Source organism: Hippopotamus amphibius, chromosome 17, assembly GCF_030028045.1.
Source record: "Hippopotamus amphibius kiboko isolate mHipAmp2 chromosome 17, mHipAmp2.hap2, whole genome shotgun sequence".
NCBI lineage: Eukaryota > Metazoa > Chordata > Mammalia > Artiodactyla > Hippopotamidae > Hippopotamus > Hippopotamus amphibius.
In genome coordinates this window covers 48517156-48538479 of record NC_080202.1, presented here as the reverse complement: position 1 = coordinate 48538479, position 21324 = coordinate 48517156, and the positions used below count along the sequence as shown (strand labels likewise).

General features: G+C 40.1%; 1 protein-coding gene across 17 annotated transcripts in view; it reads left to right on the top strand.

The window, feature by feature from the left end:
* TANC2 (tetratricopeptide repeat, ankyrin repeat and coiled-coil containing 2) overlaps positions 1–21324 on the top strand; it is a 342062-nt gene that overhangs the window by 250895 nt on the left and 69843 nt on the right. For all 17 annotated transcript variants that reach the window (XM_057716527.1, XM_057716534.1, XM_057716530.1 and 14 more), the window contains 2 exons: positions 3966–4099; positions 15764–15995. In XM_057716527.1, the coding sequence (XP_057572510.1) occupies positions 3966–4099; positions 15764–15995 (366 nt within the window). The remainder of the gene's footprint in view (positions 1–3965; positions 4100–15763; positions 15996–21324) is intronic.

Here is a 21324-nt window from a genome sequence, read left to right as displayed (position 1 = left end):
CGTAGTTACAGAGTCCTGTGGGAACTCAACAAGAACTCACCGAACACCCTCCAAACATCCTGGCTTCCTTTTGAAATTCATTAGCAGTTTCATGTCATTAAGTAGGCAGATTGCCTCTGGTAAACTTATGGATATCTGACACGTAGAAGAACTAGTATGTAGAAAGAAAACCGGTTGGATCAAGAGTCCCTGTTTGCCAGGGTATGGTAAGAATTGGTATGGAAAAACTCACGTCTTAAAAGCAGTATCATGCTTAGTTTCTGGATGAAGTTCTTCTGAGGTAGATTAGCATGATGTCCCTGGAGTCAAGAACCCACAGTTTGAGCCCCAGCACTCAAATTGACTCTACTTTGTGACCTTGAGAATTTTACTTTAATTCTTCAGACCTCGGTTTTGTCATCTGTAAAATAAGTCAGTGGGATTAGGGGATCTTTAAGATTCATTCCAATGCTCAAGTTCTGTGAGTCTAAGAAGATGTCTTCATGGTTGAAAGTAACTTTCCATACCTATCCCAGTATTTTCCTTAGAGTGCTTAAATATCACACCAGACTACTTCTTATCTGAGTAATCCAAGAGGGTTAACTATTTGAGTGTGTCAGAAAGGAAACCAGATAGGTAATAGTCTCTCTGACTCCTCCGTATGTCACTGTTGCAGATAACAGAGTGGTAGAATCATGGCTCAAGGGCAAGAAGAGCTGCTTTCTCTGAAAGCAGAGGTACCTGGGCATGCCCCCTCTAGGCCTGGGAGAGCAGCGTTAGTAGAAAAGAGCCCATGTGCTCCCCCGAGCAGAGGTTCTGTAAAGGTAGTTCGTTAGGTTATTCTTTAACATCCACTGCGTTTTACCTCCAGAGAAACTCTAAAAATACCAGGACGTTCCCATTCATGTGGTAAACGTCCACATGTTGAGACTTAGATTTGGCCTGATAGTTAACTTTCAAAACTTGAAAAGGTGTTAAAGGAGATAGAGTATGTGATTACGTACCGATCAGAGTTACACAGAACCAGCATTGCCTTGCTGTAATCTTTTTTTTTTTTAATTAGGGAAGAGTGGTTTTTTTGTTGTTTTTATTTATTTATTTATTTATTGGCTGCGCTGGGTCTTCATTGCTACGCACGGGCTTTCTCTGGTTGTGGTGAGCAGGGGCTACTCTTCATTGTGGTACGCGGGCTCCTCATTGCAGTGGCTTCTCTTGTTGTAGAGCATGGGCTCTAGGCACACGGACTTCAGTAGTTGCAGCACATGCGCACAATAGTTGTGGCTCGAGTGCTCTAGAGCACAGGCTCAGTCGTCATGGCACACGGACTTAGCTGCTCCACAGCCTATGGGATCTTCCTGGATCAGGGATCAAACCTGTGTCGCCTGCATTGGCAGGCGGATTCTTAACCACTGCACCACCTAGGAAGCCCACCTTGTTGTAATCTTTGATGTAATAATTTTTATCATCATCTTTGATGTCCATACTACATTCTGCTTATGCCATCTTAACCAAACCACTACTCCTTAAGCGTAGTCAAGAATAAGTGATTGATGTCATTTACTGATATTTAAATATTAACTCTGAAAAACAAAATCAACTCTTGAAATTACCCCAATAGCTACATATATCTGTGAAATTTTCATTTTCTGCTATACAAATGATTAATAATAAAATCTAACTTAAGTTTGTTTTAGAACTGGCTCTCTCATTAAATTTTTTAGTTTTGAGGGCAAGTGTTTCATCTTTCTTGTATTATTAACCTCATGAGGTTTGGGTTAAAGCTTTTCAAGTATAGGGACTCAAAAATGTTACTTTAAAAAAAAATCAGTGATCTATATGTTTCTATTTTATATTTCTGTTATTTCTATAAACAAATATGAACTGAGTATATCTTAACCAATTTAAGATATTTCTTTGAGGGGAAAAAAAAAATAAGTGGTTGATAAAGAACAAGCTGTTATTCAGCATGGATCTGTTGCTATAGGAGCTAGCGCTGGAAGTGTTACTGGCAGTAGCAGAATTTTTTCCATTAGTGAACAAGGATGATGTGTATAGAGAATTGGCTTAACTTTTTACAGTTTAATTTACAGTAAGCTTTGATAGGTGTATCTGGAATCCCACTGACCTTCCCAACCCTAAGCCAGTGATGTAGTTGTAGTCATAATGTAGAAAATTATTGGAGCTCCCAACTTCCATTTCTGCATCCTGTGTCATTCTTTCTCCTGTCCCTGCCACCTCCACGCCAAGCAGCGCTGCCGTGGAGGATGTGAGCAGTCTTGCCTGCAGCACTGCATTGCCTGGCTGTGTCCTTCCCCCACAGACACCCAGCCCCCAGCCGCCCCCTCCTTGTCATTTCCCCGGGGAGGCACAGAAAAGCTGTCAAGGCAGGCACTAGCCTGTCATCCTGCTTTCCGCCTACACCCCTTCCCAAACCTGACTCCCCCATCAGTCTCCACCACCACCATCATCACCCACCCCCCCCAACACACACACACACACACACACACACACACACACACACACACACACACACACAAAGAACCAAAACATTTTGTGAAGTTGGACCTGTTGTGTAATTCAGGCATTATTACATTAACTACAAGTAAACTCAGTACAGTGGTTAGGGAAGTGCAGTCTAACACAAGCCTATATTTTCCCATCACTGCAAGTCTCGGTGTAGTTAGTGTTTGGATTTGACATTTGCCAACAGCTGCCATGCCCCCAGAGAGCTGTTCAGTGAGTCACCCCTCCCCGCCCCACGCTGCTCGTTCCAGAAGTCTGTTTTGCCACTTTGCTGTGCACACTGACGGCTCCTCCCTGTTAACTTTTATTTCTCCTGTTCTCTGAATACCAAGCAGGAAGTAAAGACACCCAGACAGAAAGGAGGGCATCTCCAAAAGCGAACAGCTAGAAGACAGAGGGTATTCAGACAATAATTACCCACAAAATCAAGTACCAGATAAAGGGGAGTGGGGTGGGGAGAGGGAGTAAACGACAGGCATGATACAGTGCCAGTCACTGAACGTTCACCACGCACGTTTCTTCAGGCTTTTTCACTGCCATCTCCCACATCTGCCTTCCTACAGTTTGTTCAGAAGTCTATGCAGTGACCAGGGAATTTACTCTGCAGTTGGATGGAGGACGTCTCAGTTGAGTCCTACTGGCAGGGAGTTAAATGAGAACTATTTTCCCCTAATCCACCTCCTATTGACCATCAAATAACAGTATATTTATTTTGTACCCATTTTTAAAATAGTCTGTATTCATAAATATAGTCTATAATTTCTAGTAGTAGTTAAGATATTACCTAAATAACATGAACAAATGGAATTTTTTTTAAAAAAAACAACTTTATTAAGCTACAATTCATGTCATATAATTCACCCATTTAAGTTCTTCAGTTCATTGCTCTTTAGTATATTCACTGAGTTGTGCAGAAATCACCATAGTCTTCAAACGTTTTTGTTCCCCCCTTAAAAGAAATCCCATACTCATTAGCAGTCAGTCTTCATTTCCCCGCTAAGTCCCTGTCTCCACCCCTAGGTAACCACTAATCTGCTTTTTGTCCCTAGGGATTTACCTATTCTGGACATTTCACATAAATAGAATCATACACTATATGGTCTTTTGTAACTGGCTTCTTTGAGTGAGTGTAACATTTCAAGGGTTATCCATGTTGTAGTGTATATTGGTATTTCATTTCTTTTTATTGTCGAATAATGTTCCATTGTGTGGCTGTACCACATGTTATCCATTCATCAGTTGATGGACATTTGGGTTGTTTCCCCTTTGGGGCTATTATGAATCTTGCATCTTTGAACGTTTGTGTACAAGTTTTGGCGTGGACATATGTTTTTAGTTCTCTTGGGTACGTATACCTAGGAGTAGAATTGCTGGATCAAAGAACAAATGGAATTTAGCCAATCTTCCTTTAGTTTGGAGCTTTATGATTATCTGATGCAAACATCTCGTTTTCTTTAATCCAGATGTGGATGCCAACAGAGAGCTGCCACTCACACAGCCAGTTTCAGCCCACTCCTCTATCACCAGTGGAAGCTGCCCAGGAACTCCAGAAATGCGCAGGCGGCAGGAGGAGGCCATGCGGAGACTAGCCTCACAGGTACCATAGGATCCCAGGTTATGGGCACACTAGTTCCATTTTAACATCAAGGGGCAACGGTAAGGAGACCCCTGGCAAAGTGAGCAACAGGACATACAGGTGGACCATGAGAACATGGAGAAAAGTTTCCCTCTCTTTGCAGTTCCTAGAAAAATACTTTGTTATTATGGAATCAGAATCTTATTGTTGGAAAGGCCCTTAGAAATAACAAAAGTCCCATAATGAATAGATAAGAAAGTTGAGACTCAAAGAAGTTATATGATTTACCCAAGATCACAGTATAAGTAATCAATAGTTTTGTATTTTCATTCCTAGCTCAAAATTGTCCCTGCTGTACTGCACCATCCATAACTTTTTTATATGTTTGCATTTTAATTTTCTATTTTTACCAAAGTAAAAAGTTTAGGAAATCAAATAATGTTCAAAGACTTACAATAAAAACCAGAAATTCTCTTCCCCTCCTCGGCCCAGCCTCTCCCCAAAGGCAACCACTTTCAGCATTTAGAGATGTTTCTCTGATCTTCACCTCCATGTTTCTAAATAATATGCATCTACTGCTATAAATTTTCGGATCCGTTTTGTATGTTATCTATTGCTTCTTATTATGGAGGATGAGAATTTTAGTCCTTTCACCTTCCTTCCTCCTGCTACCATCTCAGTACAGTTATATCATGATTTTTGTCTGAATCTGTTACAGTATTTTCAGTATTAATACTACGCAAATCTGGTTCACTGTGGAACCAAGGATAACATTTTCTTCTTGAGCAGTTTCATTTTTCCTGGGTTATGAAATGCCTCATGTTAAAATTTGCTTATTTCTCATCAAAACTATGGCTGTCGTTCCATAACCCTTTATGTTTTGTAAAATGCCTCTCAGTACAATTTTCCACATCAGTTACATCCCCCCTCCCTCCCCACCCCTCGGAAATCCTAGAGTCTCCATCAAGCTAACATGGACCTAGGATGCTCTCGAGGCTGACCACCTAGTTGTTATCCTGGAAATCCCTGTTGTCCCCACTGTGGTTGATCCCATGCCATCGTCTTTGGTGATCATTTTCCTTATTTTGATGGAGCACATCCTCTGGTAGCTTCCCAAGAAAGAAGGCATAGGAGGTAAGTTCTTTGAGACAATGTTCCTAAAAGCATCTTTATTCCATTCTCATACATTACTATTTGTTGGACATAATATAATTCTAAGTTAAAAACTATTTTCCCACAGAATTTTGAAGTCATCCATCTTGAACTTCCAGTATTACTATTAAATAATATGGTATTATTCTTATTCCTGATTCTTTATCTATACCTTTTTTCTCTCCAGAAGCTTTTAGAATCTTTTTATCACCACTGTTCTTGGGTCCTTTTTTTCATAATCTGTTGGTACCTAGTGAGCTCTGGAGATGTTTTTTTTTTTAACCTGTTTTTTTTTTTTTAATTTATTTATTTATTGGCTGCGTTGGGTCTTCATTACTGCACACGGGCTCTCTCTAGTTGCTGCAAGAGGGCGCAACTCTTCATTGTGGTGCGCGGGCTCCTCAATTGTAGTGGGTTGCGGAGCACAGGCTCTGGGCACGTGGGCTTCAGTAGTTGCAGCACATGGGCTCAATAGTTGTGGCGCATGGGCTTAGTTGCTCCATGGCATGTGGAATCTTCCCAGAGCAGGGCTCGAACCTGTGTCCCCTGCATTGGCAGGCGGATTCTTAACCACTGCGCCACCTAGGAAGTCCTGGAGATGTTTTTTGATTCAGGAAAATGCTTTTGTATTACTCATTGATAATTTTCTCACCCTCACTTCCTTTCTTCTCTCCTCCTACAACTCCTTTTAGTCAAAAGTTAGATTTCCTGTACTGATACTCTTCTTAACTTTTTTGTTTCCTGTACTTCAGTTTTCCTGTTTGTTTCATGATCCACTTTTAGGAGATTTGTTCAACATTAGCTTTCAATCCTTTCACAAAAAATTTTTTTGGCTGCCATAGTTCTATCTTCCAGTAGGTCTTTTTCCCCCAGTTGTTCCCTTCTTTTTTGTAGCATAGTGTTTTTGATTTATGGATGCAGTATGTTCTTTTATCTCTTCCTTAATAGTTAGGCACTGAAAACTTGGTGGCATTTTGTGTATATGGAGAGCTTAACTATAGAGCGTTAAGATGACCCACCAACCTTCATGAGAAAACCCAAAAGTCAGTGTCCATAAGTTTTTTCCTTACACTGTTCATCTTTTCTAGCAAAGAATCCACCAGTCTCCTGGAGGGTGTATATCCTGTCGGCAGCATTCTAGAGCTAATAGGAGAAGGTGGTGGGAGTTTCATCATTTAAGTTGCAGACTTTTACTTAAGCCCCTTGTTTTCAGTCCTGCACCTGATCCTCACCTACTCTGTGTCTGGTGTTCCTAAGCCTAGATTCTATGGTTTAGTTTCTCTAGTGATTGTAGTTCTCTTTCCTGTGGGTTTTGGGGAAGGTAGTCACCTGGCTGGGCAGGATGGGGTTGAATATCGGGGGATCTTACTGCTCCTTATATAAACTTAAAATAATTTCTGTGTTTTCAACTTCCTTCCTCACCCCTATCTTCTGCAGAAACTGGTGCTTCTAACTCCTGTGCTTTTCTGAGGTTTGACAGACAGTTTGGCCTATTCCTGTTGTTACCCCCAGCAGGCATTTCTTTCACCTTCTTCTGTCTAAGTCATTTAATCCTACATCCACTTTCCATCTTTATATGTTATAATCTCAGATCAGAGGTAGATATTCCTAATCGATGGAGTTTGCATTTCTGTTTCTTTTTTTTTTTTTTCCCTTTTAAATTTATTTATTTATTATTTTTTCGGGAGTACACCAAGTTCAATCAACTGTTTTTATACACATATCCCCGTATTCCCTCCCTTCCTTGACTCCCCCCACTTCGAGTCCCCCCCACCCTCCCCTCCCCAGTCCTCTAAGGCATCTTCCATCCTCGAGTTGGACTCCCTTTGTTATACAACAATTTCCCACTGACTATCTATTGTACAGTTGTCATACAGAGTGAAGTAAGTCAGAAAGAGAAAGACAAATATTGTATGCTAACTCACATATACGGAATCTAAAAATGGTACTGATGAACTCAGTGACAAGAACAAGGAAGCAGATACAGAGAATGGACTGGAGAACTCGAGGTTTGGGAGGGGGTGGGGGGTGAAGGGGAAGCTGAGACGAAGCGAGAGAGTAGCACAGACATATATATACTACCAACTGCATTTCTGTTTCTTATGCTCCTTATTTTTGAGGAATTTAAGAAGTACAGAGTACAGAATGCCTGTCTCCCATATTTAAAGAAGTCTCTTGTCATGGTTGATTAGTAATGAGGAACAGGGAGTCATCTTCAATGTCATAGGTTCTAATTTCTTCATAGAAATCCTGTCCAGCTCAGAGCCAGAAATAGCGTGTTTTCCCCAAATACATTTTCATTTGTCCCCACTTACTGGTACACACCCATTTATAAATGGGCTTCTGAAAACAGTCTGAGATTTTCTTTATATTTATTGCTAATTCAGTGCAAGTTTAGAAGACATCTTTGTTTTGTTTTTTTCCCCAAATATTCCGTGTAAGCTGACTCCAGCTTCTTCTTTAGAACACTCAGAATAAATATCATCTTAGAAATACACAAATGCTGCAGAGCTGTCATCATCACAGCCATTTATTTATTCATTTAGAATATATGCTCGGAACGCCTATAACACAAAATTGAAGTTAAAGCAGTGAACAAAACAGGCACAATCCCTGCTGTTATGTAGCCCACATTTTTGTGGTGGGAGAGGGCCAATAAGCAAACAAATATGTAATATGTCAGATGGTGATGAGTGCTAAAAAGAAAGTGTCCCCATGTTGTCATTTCTTAGTCTCTCTCTCATCAAGAAAAAAAATCCCAAGATGTTTGTGTTCAAATATTTGAACACAATATTTGGAAAATCTTTTTTATTTTTAGTAGGAAATTAGTAACTGTACTTACTTTAAAAGTGATCACATTTTAAATTCCATGGTTGTGCCTTCCTTAAGCAAGATATAAATAAATCTCTTTTGTACCTAGAAATGGGATATTTTTTAATTTATAGTAACCATTATATAAGAAATGGCCCTTTAGATTAAAATTGATGTTTAGTTCATTATTTGGAAAATGTTAAATATGGTAAGTGAGAAATTAGTGATTATTTACACTTACTCAAGGAACATATTTTAAATTTCATGCCTATTTCTTCCTTAAGCAAAATATAAATACATCTGTTCGCACCTAGAGATGGGATATTTTGAAGTTTACACTAAACATTGTAAAACAAATGGCCCCGTAGATTAAAATTGAATATTATCCCAGTAATTGTGCCACATGTCACAGTTCAAATGCAAGTTCGCGCTGTAGAAGCGCAGAACAGAAGCCAGCAGTCTTGCTTCTGATCTGTAACACACTGGTAAGCAGAAATTATCTTTTCAAATCAGTTAGTATTTTGATAAAGTAAGCTAATACATGAGAATTCAAAGTATCCTTGAAAAAGTTGATTTTATAGAGTTCTTAGTGTCAGTTCTCGTGCATCATTAATTATCACTGGTATTTCGTAGTATGCTTGCTGCTGCTTATGTGTCTTCATAATTGAGAACATTGAAGAGTTCTTGTCACAGCTTTAGAGCAATTTTATTTATTGAAGAAACACTTTCCACTTGAAGTAACAGGTTTTGCTAGGTCTACACCTCTTATTTCCAGTTAATCTTACGTATTCTGAAGTATAATCACAGTAGAGGGTGCAGAGATCACATTCGGGGCCTTTCGTGGATGTGTGACTTTAACTATAACAGCCATAGCTTTTCCAGGCTTTCAGTCCGTTACCACCAAGTGTTCATACATGCCGAATTCTCCACACAAGGAAAGGCTGACCTCCATTTGCTGAGGGCTTAGTGTGTGTTGAGCTTAGTACTTTTTACATTATATTTGTTGTTTCACTTCTTCGTTCTTGTCTTAAGCCTGTGAGGTGGTCACTAACATCCGCATCTGATGGATGAGGAAACCCTGCTTCAGTGATAGTTCATTTCCCCAAGGTCTTACTGTTAGTAAATGGCAGAGCTAGGATACAGAGCCAGTGTTCACCCCAGTGAAGCGAGTCTTCTTCTCCCCATTTTACAGATAAGGAAACAGAGGCTCTGAGGTTACACAAGGCGCTGAGATAACTAGTACATGACTTGAAACCAAGATTTAAACAGAGGCAGGGAGCCTCCAGAGTCCATGCTTTTAACCACTGTGCTGCCTCTGTAGTGCGACAGGAAGGATTTTTGTTTGGTGTTCTTTTGAAAAATCTATCGATATTTGAATGTGGCTCTAAAGCAAGGGGCACCTTCAGAAATTTTGCTGACCTAAAGTTCTTCTTCAAAACGTTTTCATGCAACTAGAAGCTTGTCACGTTAGATAAGTTGTTACTGGCTTAACCCTTAGATTAAGAAGCTAATGCATCTGAAATAAGCTAATTAGAGAAACCAGCTAATTTTAAAAAGTGTCACAAAGACACAAAAAGCAAAGGTTTTTTTTCCCTAAGGAAATCTATGTAAGAAAAAAAACTGAAATATCATCCTTGCCAAGAGACTAGTTTTGTACTAAATCAGGGGGATGTCAGATGATCATGGTTCCTGAGATTGTGGCTGCTACTGTTAAAGCTATCAGCAAAGAAGTGATCATTTCAGCAATTCAGAAATGTGTGTTGAGCATAATACAGAGACTTAAGCCACGCGCGCTCACACACACACGGAGAGAGAAAATCAGAAAGTGAGGACAACGAAGTATAAGATTTGGTTTGTGTTCCAGCTGGCTGTTTTTTAAAAGATCTACATTTTAGGAGAAATGTGATCCAAACTAAACAACACGTAAGCTGTAATGATGTTTTATAAAACATGTCTAGGGCTTTTTTTCCTCTAAAAATTAACACTGAAATTTTATAGTGAGACCCAGGCTGCATCTGTTGGGTTGGCCGAAAAGTTCATTTGGGTTTTTCCATATGATCTTACAGAAAAACCCAAACAAACTTTTTGGCCAACGCAGTACATTTAGGATACTGAATATGGGCGACAACCTTATTTATTTGTTTGTCAGTTTTGTAGTTTTTATCTGTCTCTTCCACTAGAATGGGTCAGTATTTAAATTATGGTTCACCACTCCATCCCCAGCTCCTTGCACAATGCCTGGCACAGAAATATGTGTTAAATAAGTGACTAAATTGTAGTCTGTTCTCTATGCTGGAGTCTGAGTAATCATCCTAAAACGTACTTTTGTTCTTGCTACTTAACACCTGTCAGTGGCTCCTCCTTGCCCTTGAATAGAATCCACACTCCCTTCTTGAAACATCACATGTACTGGCATAAAGAGCCTTTACTTCTTATATCTAGCCCAGAGTTTCTTAATCTCAGCACCACTGACATTTTGGGCCAGATAATCCTTTCTCTGGGGCTGCCCTGTGCATTGTGGTATGTATAGGAGTACCCTTGGCCTCTGCCACTATCCAGCAGCATCCTCCCACCCCTGGTTGTGATGACCAAAGCTGTCTCCAGACGTTGTCAAACATGCCATGGGGAGCAGAGCCACCCCAGATGAAAACCTCTGCTCTGTCGTATCTCCTGCCACTCCCCACTCACTCCCACTCTAGCCACACTAAACCTGATTGCAGTTTCTGAGAGTGTAAAGCTTTGTCTTGCCTTGGGGCCTTTGCACGTACTGTTTTTCTCTACCTGGGACATTCCTGCCCCAGTTCACTCCACCTCATCCTTCAGATCTCACTTAAATTTTACTCCTAAGAAGCCTTCTCTGGTTCTCCTAAGGTACTTAGATGCCCCCATCTTTGTGCTGCACCAACATCTTGTACTTCCTCTCTCATAGTGCTTTTCCCTCAGTTTTACTGAGATATAATTGACATAAAACATTGTATTAGTTAAAGCTGTACATCATGATTTGATGTGGTGAAACAATTACCACAATAAGTTTAGTTAATACCCATCACCTCACATAGTTACAGAATTTTTTCTTGTGATGAGAACTTTTAAGGTCTACTCTCTTAGCCACTTTCAAGTATACAATATAGTATTGTTACCTGTAGCCCCCATGTTGTACAACATCACAATAGTAATACTGTTGTGGACAGCATCCACTGATGGATACTAAAATTAGTGGGCAGAGACAAGGAGAAACAGGATTTGCATTCTCTCAATATCCCAAGATGTTTACTAACTACAAAGGGTAAGACAGTAACTTTACAGTAGAGAAATCTGGCAGAAACCTTTCCCTTAGCCAAGCGATCCAGGTCAGCATCACCAGTCACAGGACATGTCAACATCGCGAACCCTGTGACATGATCCACTGAGAATGACACAGCATTGTGTTTTTGGTATTCTTGCCAAAAAGTCTCAGTTGGAATATGAGGAAAACATCAGACAAACCCACATTGACTGATAGCAAAATAACAGATCCGTACTTTTCAAAAGTGTCAAGGTCATGAAAGACAGAGACTGAGGAGCTCTTACAGGCTACAGGAGTCTAAGGAGAAATAGCAACTAAAAGCAACGCGGGGTCCTGGATAGAATGCCGGGACAGAAAAAGGTCATGAGTGGAAAACTGACAAAATTCAAATAGTGCCTTTAAGTTAATAGTGTTGTGCCAGTGTTATTTCCTTGTTTCAGTAAGTATGTTATGGTTATATAAGATGTTAAGGGAAGCTGGGTAAGAGATATATGGAAGCTCATGTCTTTTTGCAACATTTAAGTCTAAAATTAGTTCAGAATAAAAAGTTAAAAAAATAAAGTCCTACTGCAAGAAAAAAAAGTTAGAGCTCAAAGCTGGAAAATTACTGAGACCGAACCCAAGTCTGGAGCTATTCTTAGCTTCCAGTCCCAGGATGGGGATTAGAGTCCGAGTTGAGGGACAGAAGAAAAGGCAGAGAAAGAACTTTTTCACACTGAACCTCCAGATCCCTAGAAACATGAAAAGACAAACTAACTGAAGCGTTGGAAGGGATGTGCTGAGTCAGAAATCAATCAGGTGGTGGTTGAGGGAGTCAAGAAGGAGTGATGAGAAGGAGGCAGGGAATAAGAATCTGAGAGCAGGGACACTCCTGGCAGTCTAGTGGTTAAGCCTTTGCCTTCCAGTGCAGGTGGTGCAGGTTCAACCTCTGATCAAGGAGCTAGGATCCCACATGCCTCATGGCCAAAAAACCAAAACAAAAAACAGAAGCAATATTATAACAAACTCAATCAAGACTTTAACAATGGTCCACATCAAAAAAATCTTAAAAAAAAAAGTGAGGGCAGACCTGAAGGAAGGTCAATGGCCACATTAGAATTTAAGTGATGCCAATGCGGTCATTAAGTAAATTAAATTTTTATGTCCAAATGAATTCCAGATATTCAAAGCTGCCTTTTCTTTATGTGAGAGTAGGTTAATCCTATCACAGATTATTCATTTGAAGTAGAAAAGAGTCTTTAAAGAGTGAAGGCCTGGGACTTTGAACACAAGCCTGACAGGTTAGCTGCCATTCAGTCATTTGATTAGGGCCTTTGATGAAGATTATGCTTACTTGTATCATTTCTGGTGTATAACTTTACTTTTTTTTTTTAATGAATTTATTTATTTGTTGGCTGCATTGGGTCTTCATTGATGTACACAGGCTTTCTCTAGTTGCGGAAACTGGGGGCTACTCTTCATTGTGGTGCTCAGGCTTCTCATTGTGGTGGCTTCTCTTGTTGCAGAGCATGGGCTCTAGGTGCGTGGGCTTTGGTAATTGTGGCACATGGGCTCAATAGTTGTGGCACACAGACTTAGTTGCTCCGAGGCATGTGGTATCTTCCTAGGGCAGGGATCAAACCTGTGTCCCCTGCATTGGCAGGTGGATTCTTAACCACTGCGCCACCTAAGAAGTCCTCTGGTGTATAACTTTAAATCAAAACCTTTTTATACAAGGCGATACTGACCTTCAGTCTTTTTTTTCTTTTCTTTTTTTTTTTTTTTTTGTCTGTATAGTCTACAAACCTGCCCTTTTTTTTCTTCCTTCATTAGAGTATTATAATAGTTACTCATTGTCTTCTTCAAAGATTTAATACAGTTTTGGTCATATCAGATATACTTTGGATAGAATTGCTCTAACCAAAAGTTTAGGGATTTAACATAAGGAAAACTTGAGATGGAAAAAAATGAATAACATGAGAAAAGCATAGCTGAAAATGAAATTTCAACACGTCATTGTGAGAGACAAGAGTTCACCGAGGAGGAAGGTTTTACTACCTGCTGATGTATTGGGGGTGGACTAATTCTGAACCATTTCCAAGAAATTGTAATAATAGTGACTGAATATGGGTGGCCATGATGACTTCCTCAGAGCTCTGGGGAGTGATCTATTATCCATCACTGAACACTAGCACAATGAGAGACTGAAGGAAAAAATTACATTCCCAGACTAGTTTCCTATTTGTATGTGTAGGAAAACTTGTCAATAATGTTGATAGACAGTTTGGGGGCAGTGCCAGGTGTTTTTGACAGGTTGTAATGTACATCTGCATACTATGTAGCTGCTTGGGAATGTCTAGTAAATGACCTGTTTTGAGCCAAAGTACAAATTTCGTGAAGATGTTGAATAGTCCTTCTGCCTGAATTCTTCAGAGGAATCGAGATTTTATATTTGGAATGCCTAAAAAAGTTTTTAAATTAAAGGAAATAAAGGCAGCCCCAGAAGGGGCAACTTCAGCAATGATCTTTGTTAGATAAAACCTCATATAACCAAGAGTGCAGGTGATTTTTAATGAAATCAATAAAAGAACCTGCTTCCTAAGTTTCAGATTTTTTATCTTCAAACTTGTATCCCAATACTTTAGGTAAAGGGTAAGTTATAGCTGATTTGCTCAGCTGTGCTTTGCCTCGACATGTGAAATCAATTGAGGTAAAATATGATGAAAGTTCATATTGATTCAGAGGTTTGCTGTTTGCTTTTTATAAAGTGAAGATTTGTGTCCATGTGGACATAACCACTCACATTCACTGTTCATTGAGAGGACAGATCAATTGCCGCCAAGTTTCTTCTTTGGGTTCCTTACGTTGTGCTTAAGATCAGTAATAAAGCCGTAATCAATCTGTCTGCAGAAAGAGTGGAGGCTTCTAAGTACAGGTCCTCATTGCCAGTTCCACACTGTGTTCAGACATCATTGCTTCACTCACAAGCAATTCCTATCCTCGCTTTACACATGTAGTAACATTTCCTGTATTGTTCAATTTTTTAAATAAAGTTAATTGATTTTCTTTTTTTAACTATTTCACTTGTTTATTTGGTTGTGTCGGGTCTTAGTTGCGGCTCGAGGGCTCCTTAGTTGCATCACGCGAACTCTTAATTGCAACATATGTGATCTAGTTCCCTGACCAGGGATCAAACCCAAGCCCCCTGCATTGGGAGCAGAGTCTTATCCACTGTGCCACTGGGGAAGTCCCATTTTTTTTAAATGCTTAATGAGAAAGATTTCAGGTGTTTTTTTAAAAGTGACGTTTCCAGCATTTGTTAAAGAGCCAGATTAGGAGTCATTTCAAAGCAGAACACTTTCGAAGATGACTCTGTTCTCTGAGGTGATTGAAGGGCTGGGGTGCCAGTAATATGCGTGCTCCTAGGGCACATTTCAAGTGCCTGTAGGCACAAAGTCAGTCGCTGGAAAGGGGAGAGGTCATCACCTTGATGATGACCATGATGATGACGGAGAGGAAGAGGAGAAGAAGGAAGGGAGTGATGATGGTGGCGGCGGCATCGGCTAACAGAGCTGTGCGCATCTGTGTTCTGAGCACCATGTCAAGTGCTTTCCATACATTCAGGCTAAATCTCCCCTAAAGTTTCTTGTTATATACACAATCCCATCACTTTTGTAGGAGTGGTCTAGATTACAATCACACTCTGCATTTGCCCTTGAGGCAAAGGGAACAACCGGAAGGTATAGAGCAAACCCTGTGCAAATCAAAGGAACCAAAAAACAGAGCTTAAAATTGCAGGTTCCAGCCAGACAGGCCAGACCCTGGATGATACTAAGATGAGTGCAAGTTCTTTGAATTTAACAGCTGCATCTGACAAAAATCTCACTCCTTTCCTTCTTCCTATTATCTAATTCTGATTCTATCTCTGGGTGCTCAGGAAATATTTCATGATAATTCTTAAGTCTGAGTTATTTAATTTTTTATAAGACTGTTTTTAATGAAATTATAATTTTTTAATATTTTTTAAAATATGCCTAATAAGCATATGTTTGTTGAGTCTAACATATGGTATTTCTCTGGTTATTTTATTCCTAATGCTTTGTTACGATATCAGGCTCTTCTTGCCTGTACTACTCCATGCTGAATAAATATTAAAGAGATTAATGTAAATCTTTATTCTCAGGCCTGCTTCCTGTTTCTTATAATCCAGAGGGAAAATTCAATTTGTATTTGTAAATTTTAATTACAAATTATGATACCAATCATATACAAGAGAAATATTGGGTCAAATTTCTGATCTTAGATAAACCAGGCAGTTTCTGAGTTGGCAGCTTTTACTCTTACTTTAAGAAGCTGAGTGGGGAGACAGAAGAGTGTTCAAGAATGACCGTACAATAATCATGACCATTGCTCTTGCTGCTGGTAAACCTGTCTGTGTTCTCATCTTTCTTTTCTAGGTGGTTGCCTATCACTATTGCCAAGCAGATAACGCCTACACCTGCCTGGTGCCAGAATTCGTCCACAATGTTGCCGCCCTGCTCTGCCGCTCACCGCAGCTGGCGGCCTATCGGGAGCAGCTTCTCCGGGAGCCTCACCTACAGAGCATGCTGAGCCTTCGGTCCTGTGTTCAGGACCCCATGGCCTCCTTCCGGAGGGGAGTGCTGGAGCCCCTGGAGAATCTCCACAAAGGTAAGATGAGGTGCAAAGCAGGTGGAAGGTGGAGGATCTGGAGCCCAGGTATCCCTGGGGCATGGTGTAGAAATGATTATTTTCATCACATTGCCAAAACTAAATGTTCCTACAGGACAATTAACAAATAAAAGGTTTTCCTTGAAAAACTGAAAATTCCTCCAGGAATTGCTGCTTCCTCCTTTCTTTGTAAAAACTTCTAATTCTCACTTCCAAATATATTTTTCTTCAACTAAAGATAGTAGAGCTTCTAGTCCTTTCTGTGGAGCTCAAATAAATCAGTAAAGCCATGACTGCAGCTCAGTGCCATGGAGTTTCTATGGTTAGAAACATCCTCAGTCGTTATATTTGCTTTTTTTTTTTTTATTACTCCACAGTCAGGTAAAATGAAATAGCTTTAAGGGTTGCATAACTGTGTATATGCTAAAAACTACTTAATTGTCCACTAAAAGGTATTAAGATATTTTTACGAAGTGGGGGAAAATGGAATGGAATCCATCTCCCTCTCATGCTCACGCCTTTCGTCTTTTTAACTCTGCAACTCTAGCATTGGCTGTAGCCTAAGTGTAACCATCTCCTCCTTCACCTGTCTCTCTGCCCCATCCCCTTCACAATGTTCTGTCAAGGCTGGAAGCCGAAGAAAAGGACCTGAGTAAACATGAGATTCCTGAGCAATCCTGTTTATTCCCAAGAGACTTATGTACATTTCTCGAGCATTTTGGAGGTTTTCCTAAGAATTTACATTCTCCTGGCAACTGGCTTCAGTTATGTCTGATTACTTGGATATCAGTTTCTCTTCTCAACTCTGATGACCTCTGTCTATACCTCTACTACCCACCTATTAGCTTTACCATACCCTAGACCTTTTTAAACATTGGAATTTCTCCACAAGTGTTTTAAGCATATGTTCTGTATATTCAGCCAATCTTTAAATCCTGTTAATTCTGCCTTCCTGATGTTTCTCACATCCATTAATCTCAAAGTCATTCCTACCACTGTCACCCTACAGGCTGTTCAGCTGCCCATGACATCACATCTGTGTTGCTACCCTTCCTGGTCCTCTCTGGTTTTCTGGTCTAGTGCTTCCTTCACATCATAACGCACTTGGAAAATTAATAAAATTTGTATAGCATACTGGGATAAAAAACCATGACTCCTCGTGGCTGGACATGACTGGCCCTGAGGTTATAGCTGCACAAAGACCCCGATGCCCTGAGGGCTGAAGGGATTCATTTTTAGGTGCACCTCTAACCCCCTCATGGCACACTGTGACGGGGGAGGCTCTGCCCCTGTCTCTCCAGTCTTCTAGACTTTATGTACTGCTTCCAGATAAAGCTCCGTAAAGCATTGCTCTGATCACTAAATTTCTCTGCTCAGAAACCTCCAGTGACTCCCTATTATCTCACCAAATTAACCTCTAGCTCCTTAGTCTATCATTTAAGGTACTTAATGGCCTGGATCTAACCTACTTTCCAGCCTTATTATCCACTTTTACCCTTATGAACCCTGTGTTTACATGTAAACCAAAATAACCACTAAACCCTAAATACTCCCCTATATTTTCCTGCCTCCATATATATGCTCATTGTTTCCTTTTCTTGATATGCCTTCTCCTCACATCTCTGCCTGTCAGAATTCTACCCATCTTTCAGGGACTACCTTGAATACCACCTCATTCATGAAATACCTGCTGATCTACCTGCCCCCTCCAGTAAGTTACAGTATGCTTCCAAATTGACAATGGGTTTTTTTTTAATATCTTACTGATGGTACTTACACATTATGTATAATAAGAACTTAAATTTGTATTACTAACATTTATTGAACATTTATTATATGTCAGATATTATACTTTGTGCTTTGTAAGAATTAGTTATGGTTCTACCCTGGTGACGCAGTGGTTAAGATTCCACACTCCCAATGCAGGGGGCCCAGGTTTGATCCCTGGTCAGGGAACTAGATCCCACATGCATGCCACAACTAAGAGTTTGCGTGCCACAGCTAAGGAGCCTGTGAGCCGCAACTAAGGAGCCCACCTGCCACAACTAAGACCCAGCACAACCAAATAAATAATAAATAAGTAAATTTTTTAAAAAAGAATTAGTTATTTCTTTGACCAAATTGTATGCTATTGACGTTAGGAACCTTTTCCTATTCAACTTTTATCCTTCATAGTGATTACCTCACCTTGAACATAGTAAGCATTTCAGGAAATAAATTTTGAACAAATAAGTGAACTTAGAAATTGCTCACGTATAGGAGGGGTACCTTGAAGGAAGGTCAGTGATACAAGGATCTACATCTTAAGGCTAATTCAAGGAGAATATCCAAATGCATGCAGATTCGGCTGTAGATTCTCAACCATAATTCATGTGTTTTTTAATTTTGCTACTAGATATATTTGCTTTTCATCTAGGTCTTCATAACCAGCTTTAGATATCCCCATTGATAAATGTTGTTCTGAGTGAATTTAATTATTCTATCAAATTCTCATGTTCTTACCCTTATAACAAATCACCATCATGAGCAATAGCTGGAAACATGATTTATAAAATAAGTGAAATACTAAAAAATATTTGATTAATCCAAAAGAAGACTGAAAAGAAAGAACAGAATAATTTTTTTTAGTATGGAACAGCAAGATAAGAAATTAAATCAACCATATCAATAATTACATTAAATTTTGTTTTCTTTCTTTTTTTTTTAAGAACTTTTATTGAGATACAGTTAACAAACAATAACCAGCATATATTTAGAGTGTACAATTTGGTATCCCAGTCTCCCAATTCATCCCTCCCCAGCCCTCCCCACTTTCCCCACTTGGTGTCCATGTGTTTGTTCTCTACACCTGTGTCTCTATTTCTGCCTTGCATTTCCTCTTTCATAGTTGTTAGCATTTGCCTTATGTATTGAGGTGCTCCTGTATTGGGTGCATATATATTTAAAATGGTTATCTCCTCTTCTTGGATGGATCCCTTGATCTTTATGTAATGTCCTTTCTTGTCTCTTGTAACATTTTTTATTTTAAAGTCTATTTTATCTGATATGAGTATCGCTACTCCAGCTTTCTTTTGATTTCCATTTGCATGGAATATCTTTTTCCATCCCCTCACTTTCAGTCTGTATGTGTCCCTAGGTCTGAAGCAGGTCTCTTGTAGACAGCATATATATGGGTCTTGTTTTTGTGTCCATTCAGCCAGTCTGTGTCTTTTGGTTGGTGCATTTAGTCCATTTACATTCAAGGTAATTATCGATATGTATGTTCCTATTACCATTTTCTTAATTGTTTTGTTGTTGTTTCTGTAGGTCCTTTTCTTCTCTTATGTTTCCCACTTAGAGAAGTTCCTTTAGCATTTGTTGTAGGGCTGGTTTGATGGTGCTGAATTCTCTTAGCTGTTGCTTGTCTGTAAAGCTTTTGATTTCTCCATCGAATCTGAATGAGATCCTTGCTGGGTAGAGTATTCTTGGTTGTAGGTTCTTCCCTGTCATCACTTGAAATATATCGTGCCACTCCCTTCTGGCTTGCAGAGTTTCTGCTGAGAAATCAGCTGTTACCCTTATGGGAGTTCCCCTGTATGTTGTCATTTTTCCCTTGTTGCTTTTAATAACTTTTCCGTCTTTAATTTTTGTCAATTTGACTACTATATGTCTTGGCATGTTTCTCCTTGGGTATATCCTGCCTCGGACTCTCTGTGCTCCCTGCACTTGGGTAGCTGTTTCCTTTCCCACATTAAGGAAGTTTGCAACTAGAATCTCTTCCAATATTTTCTCAGGTCCTTTCTCTCTCTCTTCTCCTTCTGGGACCCCTATAATGTGAATGTTGGTGCGTTTAACATTGTCCCAGAGGTATCTTAGGCTGTCTTCAGTTCTTTGCATTCTTTTTTCCGTATTCTTTTCCTCATCAGTGATTATCACCATTCTGTCTTCCAGGTCACTTATTCGCCCTTCTGCCTCAGTTAACCTGCTCTTGGTTCCTTCTAGTGTATTTTTCATTTCAGTTATTGTGTTGCATATCTCTGTTTGTTTGCTCTTTAATTCTTCTAGGTCTTTGGTAAACTTTTCGATCTTTGCATCCAGTCTTTTTTCAAAGTTGTGGATCATCTTCACTATCATTATTCTGAATTCTTTTTCTGGAAGGGTGCCTATCTCCTCTTCATTTAGTTGTTTTTCTGGGGTTTTATCCTGTCCCTTCATCTGGTACAAAGTCCTCTGCTTTTTCATTTTCTCTCTCTTTCTGTGGCTGTGGTTTTCAGTTCCACAAGACGAAATACTGCTGATACTGCTGTCTGCCCTCTTGTGCAGGAAGCTATCTAGGAGGCTGTGGGTGCTTCCTGATGGGAGGGACTGATGGTGGGTAGGGCTGGGTGGATGGAGCTCAATAAGACTTTAATCTGATTTGGTGGGCAGAGCTCAGTAAAACTTTAATCTGTTTGTCTGCTAATGGATGGGGCTGTGTTCACACCTTGTTGGTTGTTTGGCCTGAGGCTACCTAGCACTGGACCTTACAGGCTCTTTGGTGGGGCTAATGGCAGATTCTGGGAGGGCTCACACCAATGAGCACTTCCTAGAACCCCTGCTGCCAGTGCCCCTGTCTCCTTGTGAGCCACAGCTGCCCCCCACCCCTGCAGGCAACCCTCCAACACCAGCAAGTAGGTCTGGTTCAGTCTCCTATGGGGTCATGGCTCCTTCCCCCTGGGTCCTGGTGAGCACATTTTTTTGTGTGCCCTCCAAGAGAGGAGTCTCCATTTCCCCCAGTCCTGTGGAGGTCCTGCAATCAAATCCCGCTGGCTTTCAGAGTCTGGTTGTCTGGGGATTCCTCCTCCCATTGCTGGACTCCCAGGTTAGGGAGCCTGACATGGGGCTCAGAACCCTCACTTTAGTGGGTGGTCTTCTGCCGTATAACTGTTCTCCAGTTTGTGAGTCACCCACCCAGCATTTATGGGATTTGATTTTAACGCGATTGCGCCCCTCCTACCATCTCACTGAGGCTTCTCCTTTGTCTCTGGATGTGGGGTGTCTTTTTTGGTGAGTTCCAGTGTCTTTCTGTCAATGATTGTTCAGCAGTTAGTTGTAACTCCAGTGCTCTTGCAAGAAGGAGTGAGCGCAGGTCCTCCTACTCTGCTATCTTAATCCTATCTCCAGATGAGAGTTTTTAATAATTACATTAAATTTAAATTGACCAAATATTTCTACTAAAAGACAGAAACTGTCAGACTGGATAAAAAGTAAGACCCAACTGTATGCTATCTGCAGGAGAGGTTATTTAAAGACACAGATTTAATGCAAAAGATAGAAAAATATATATGCTATAAACAAGAAGCATAAGAAA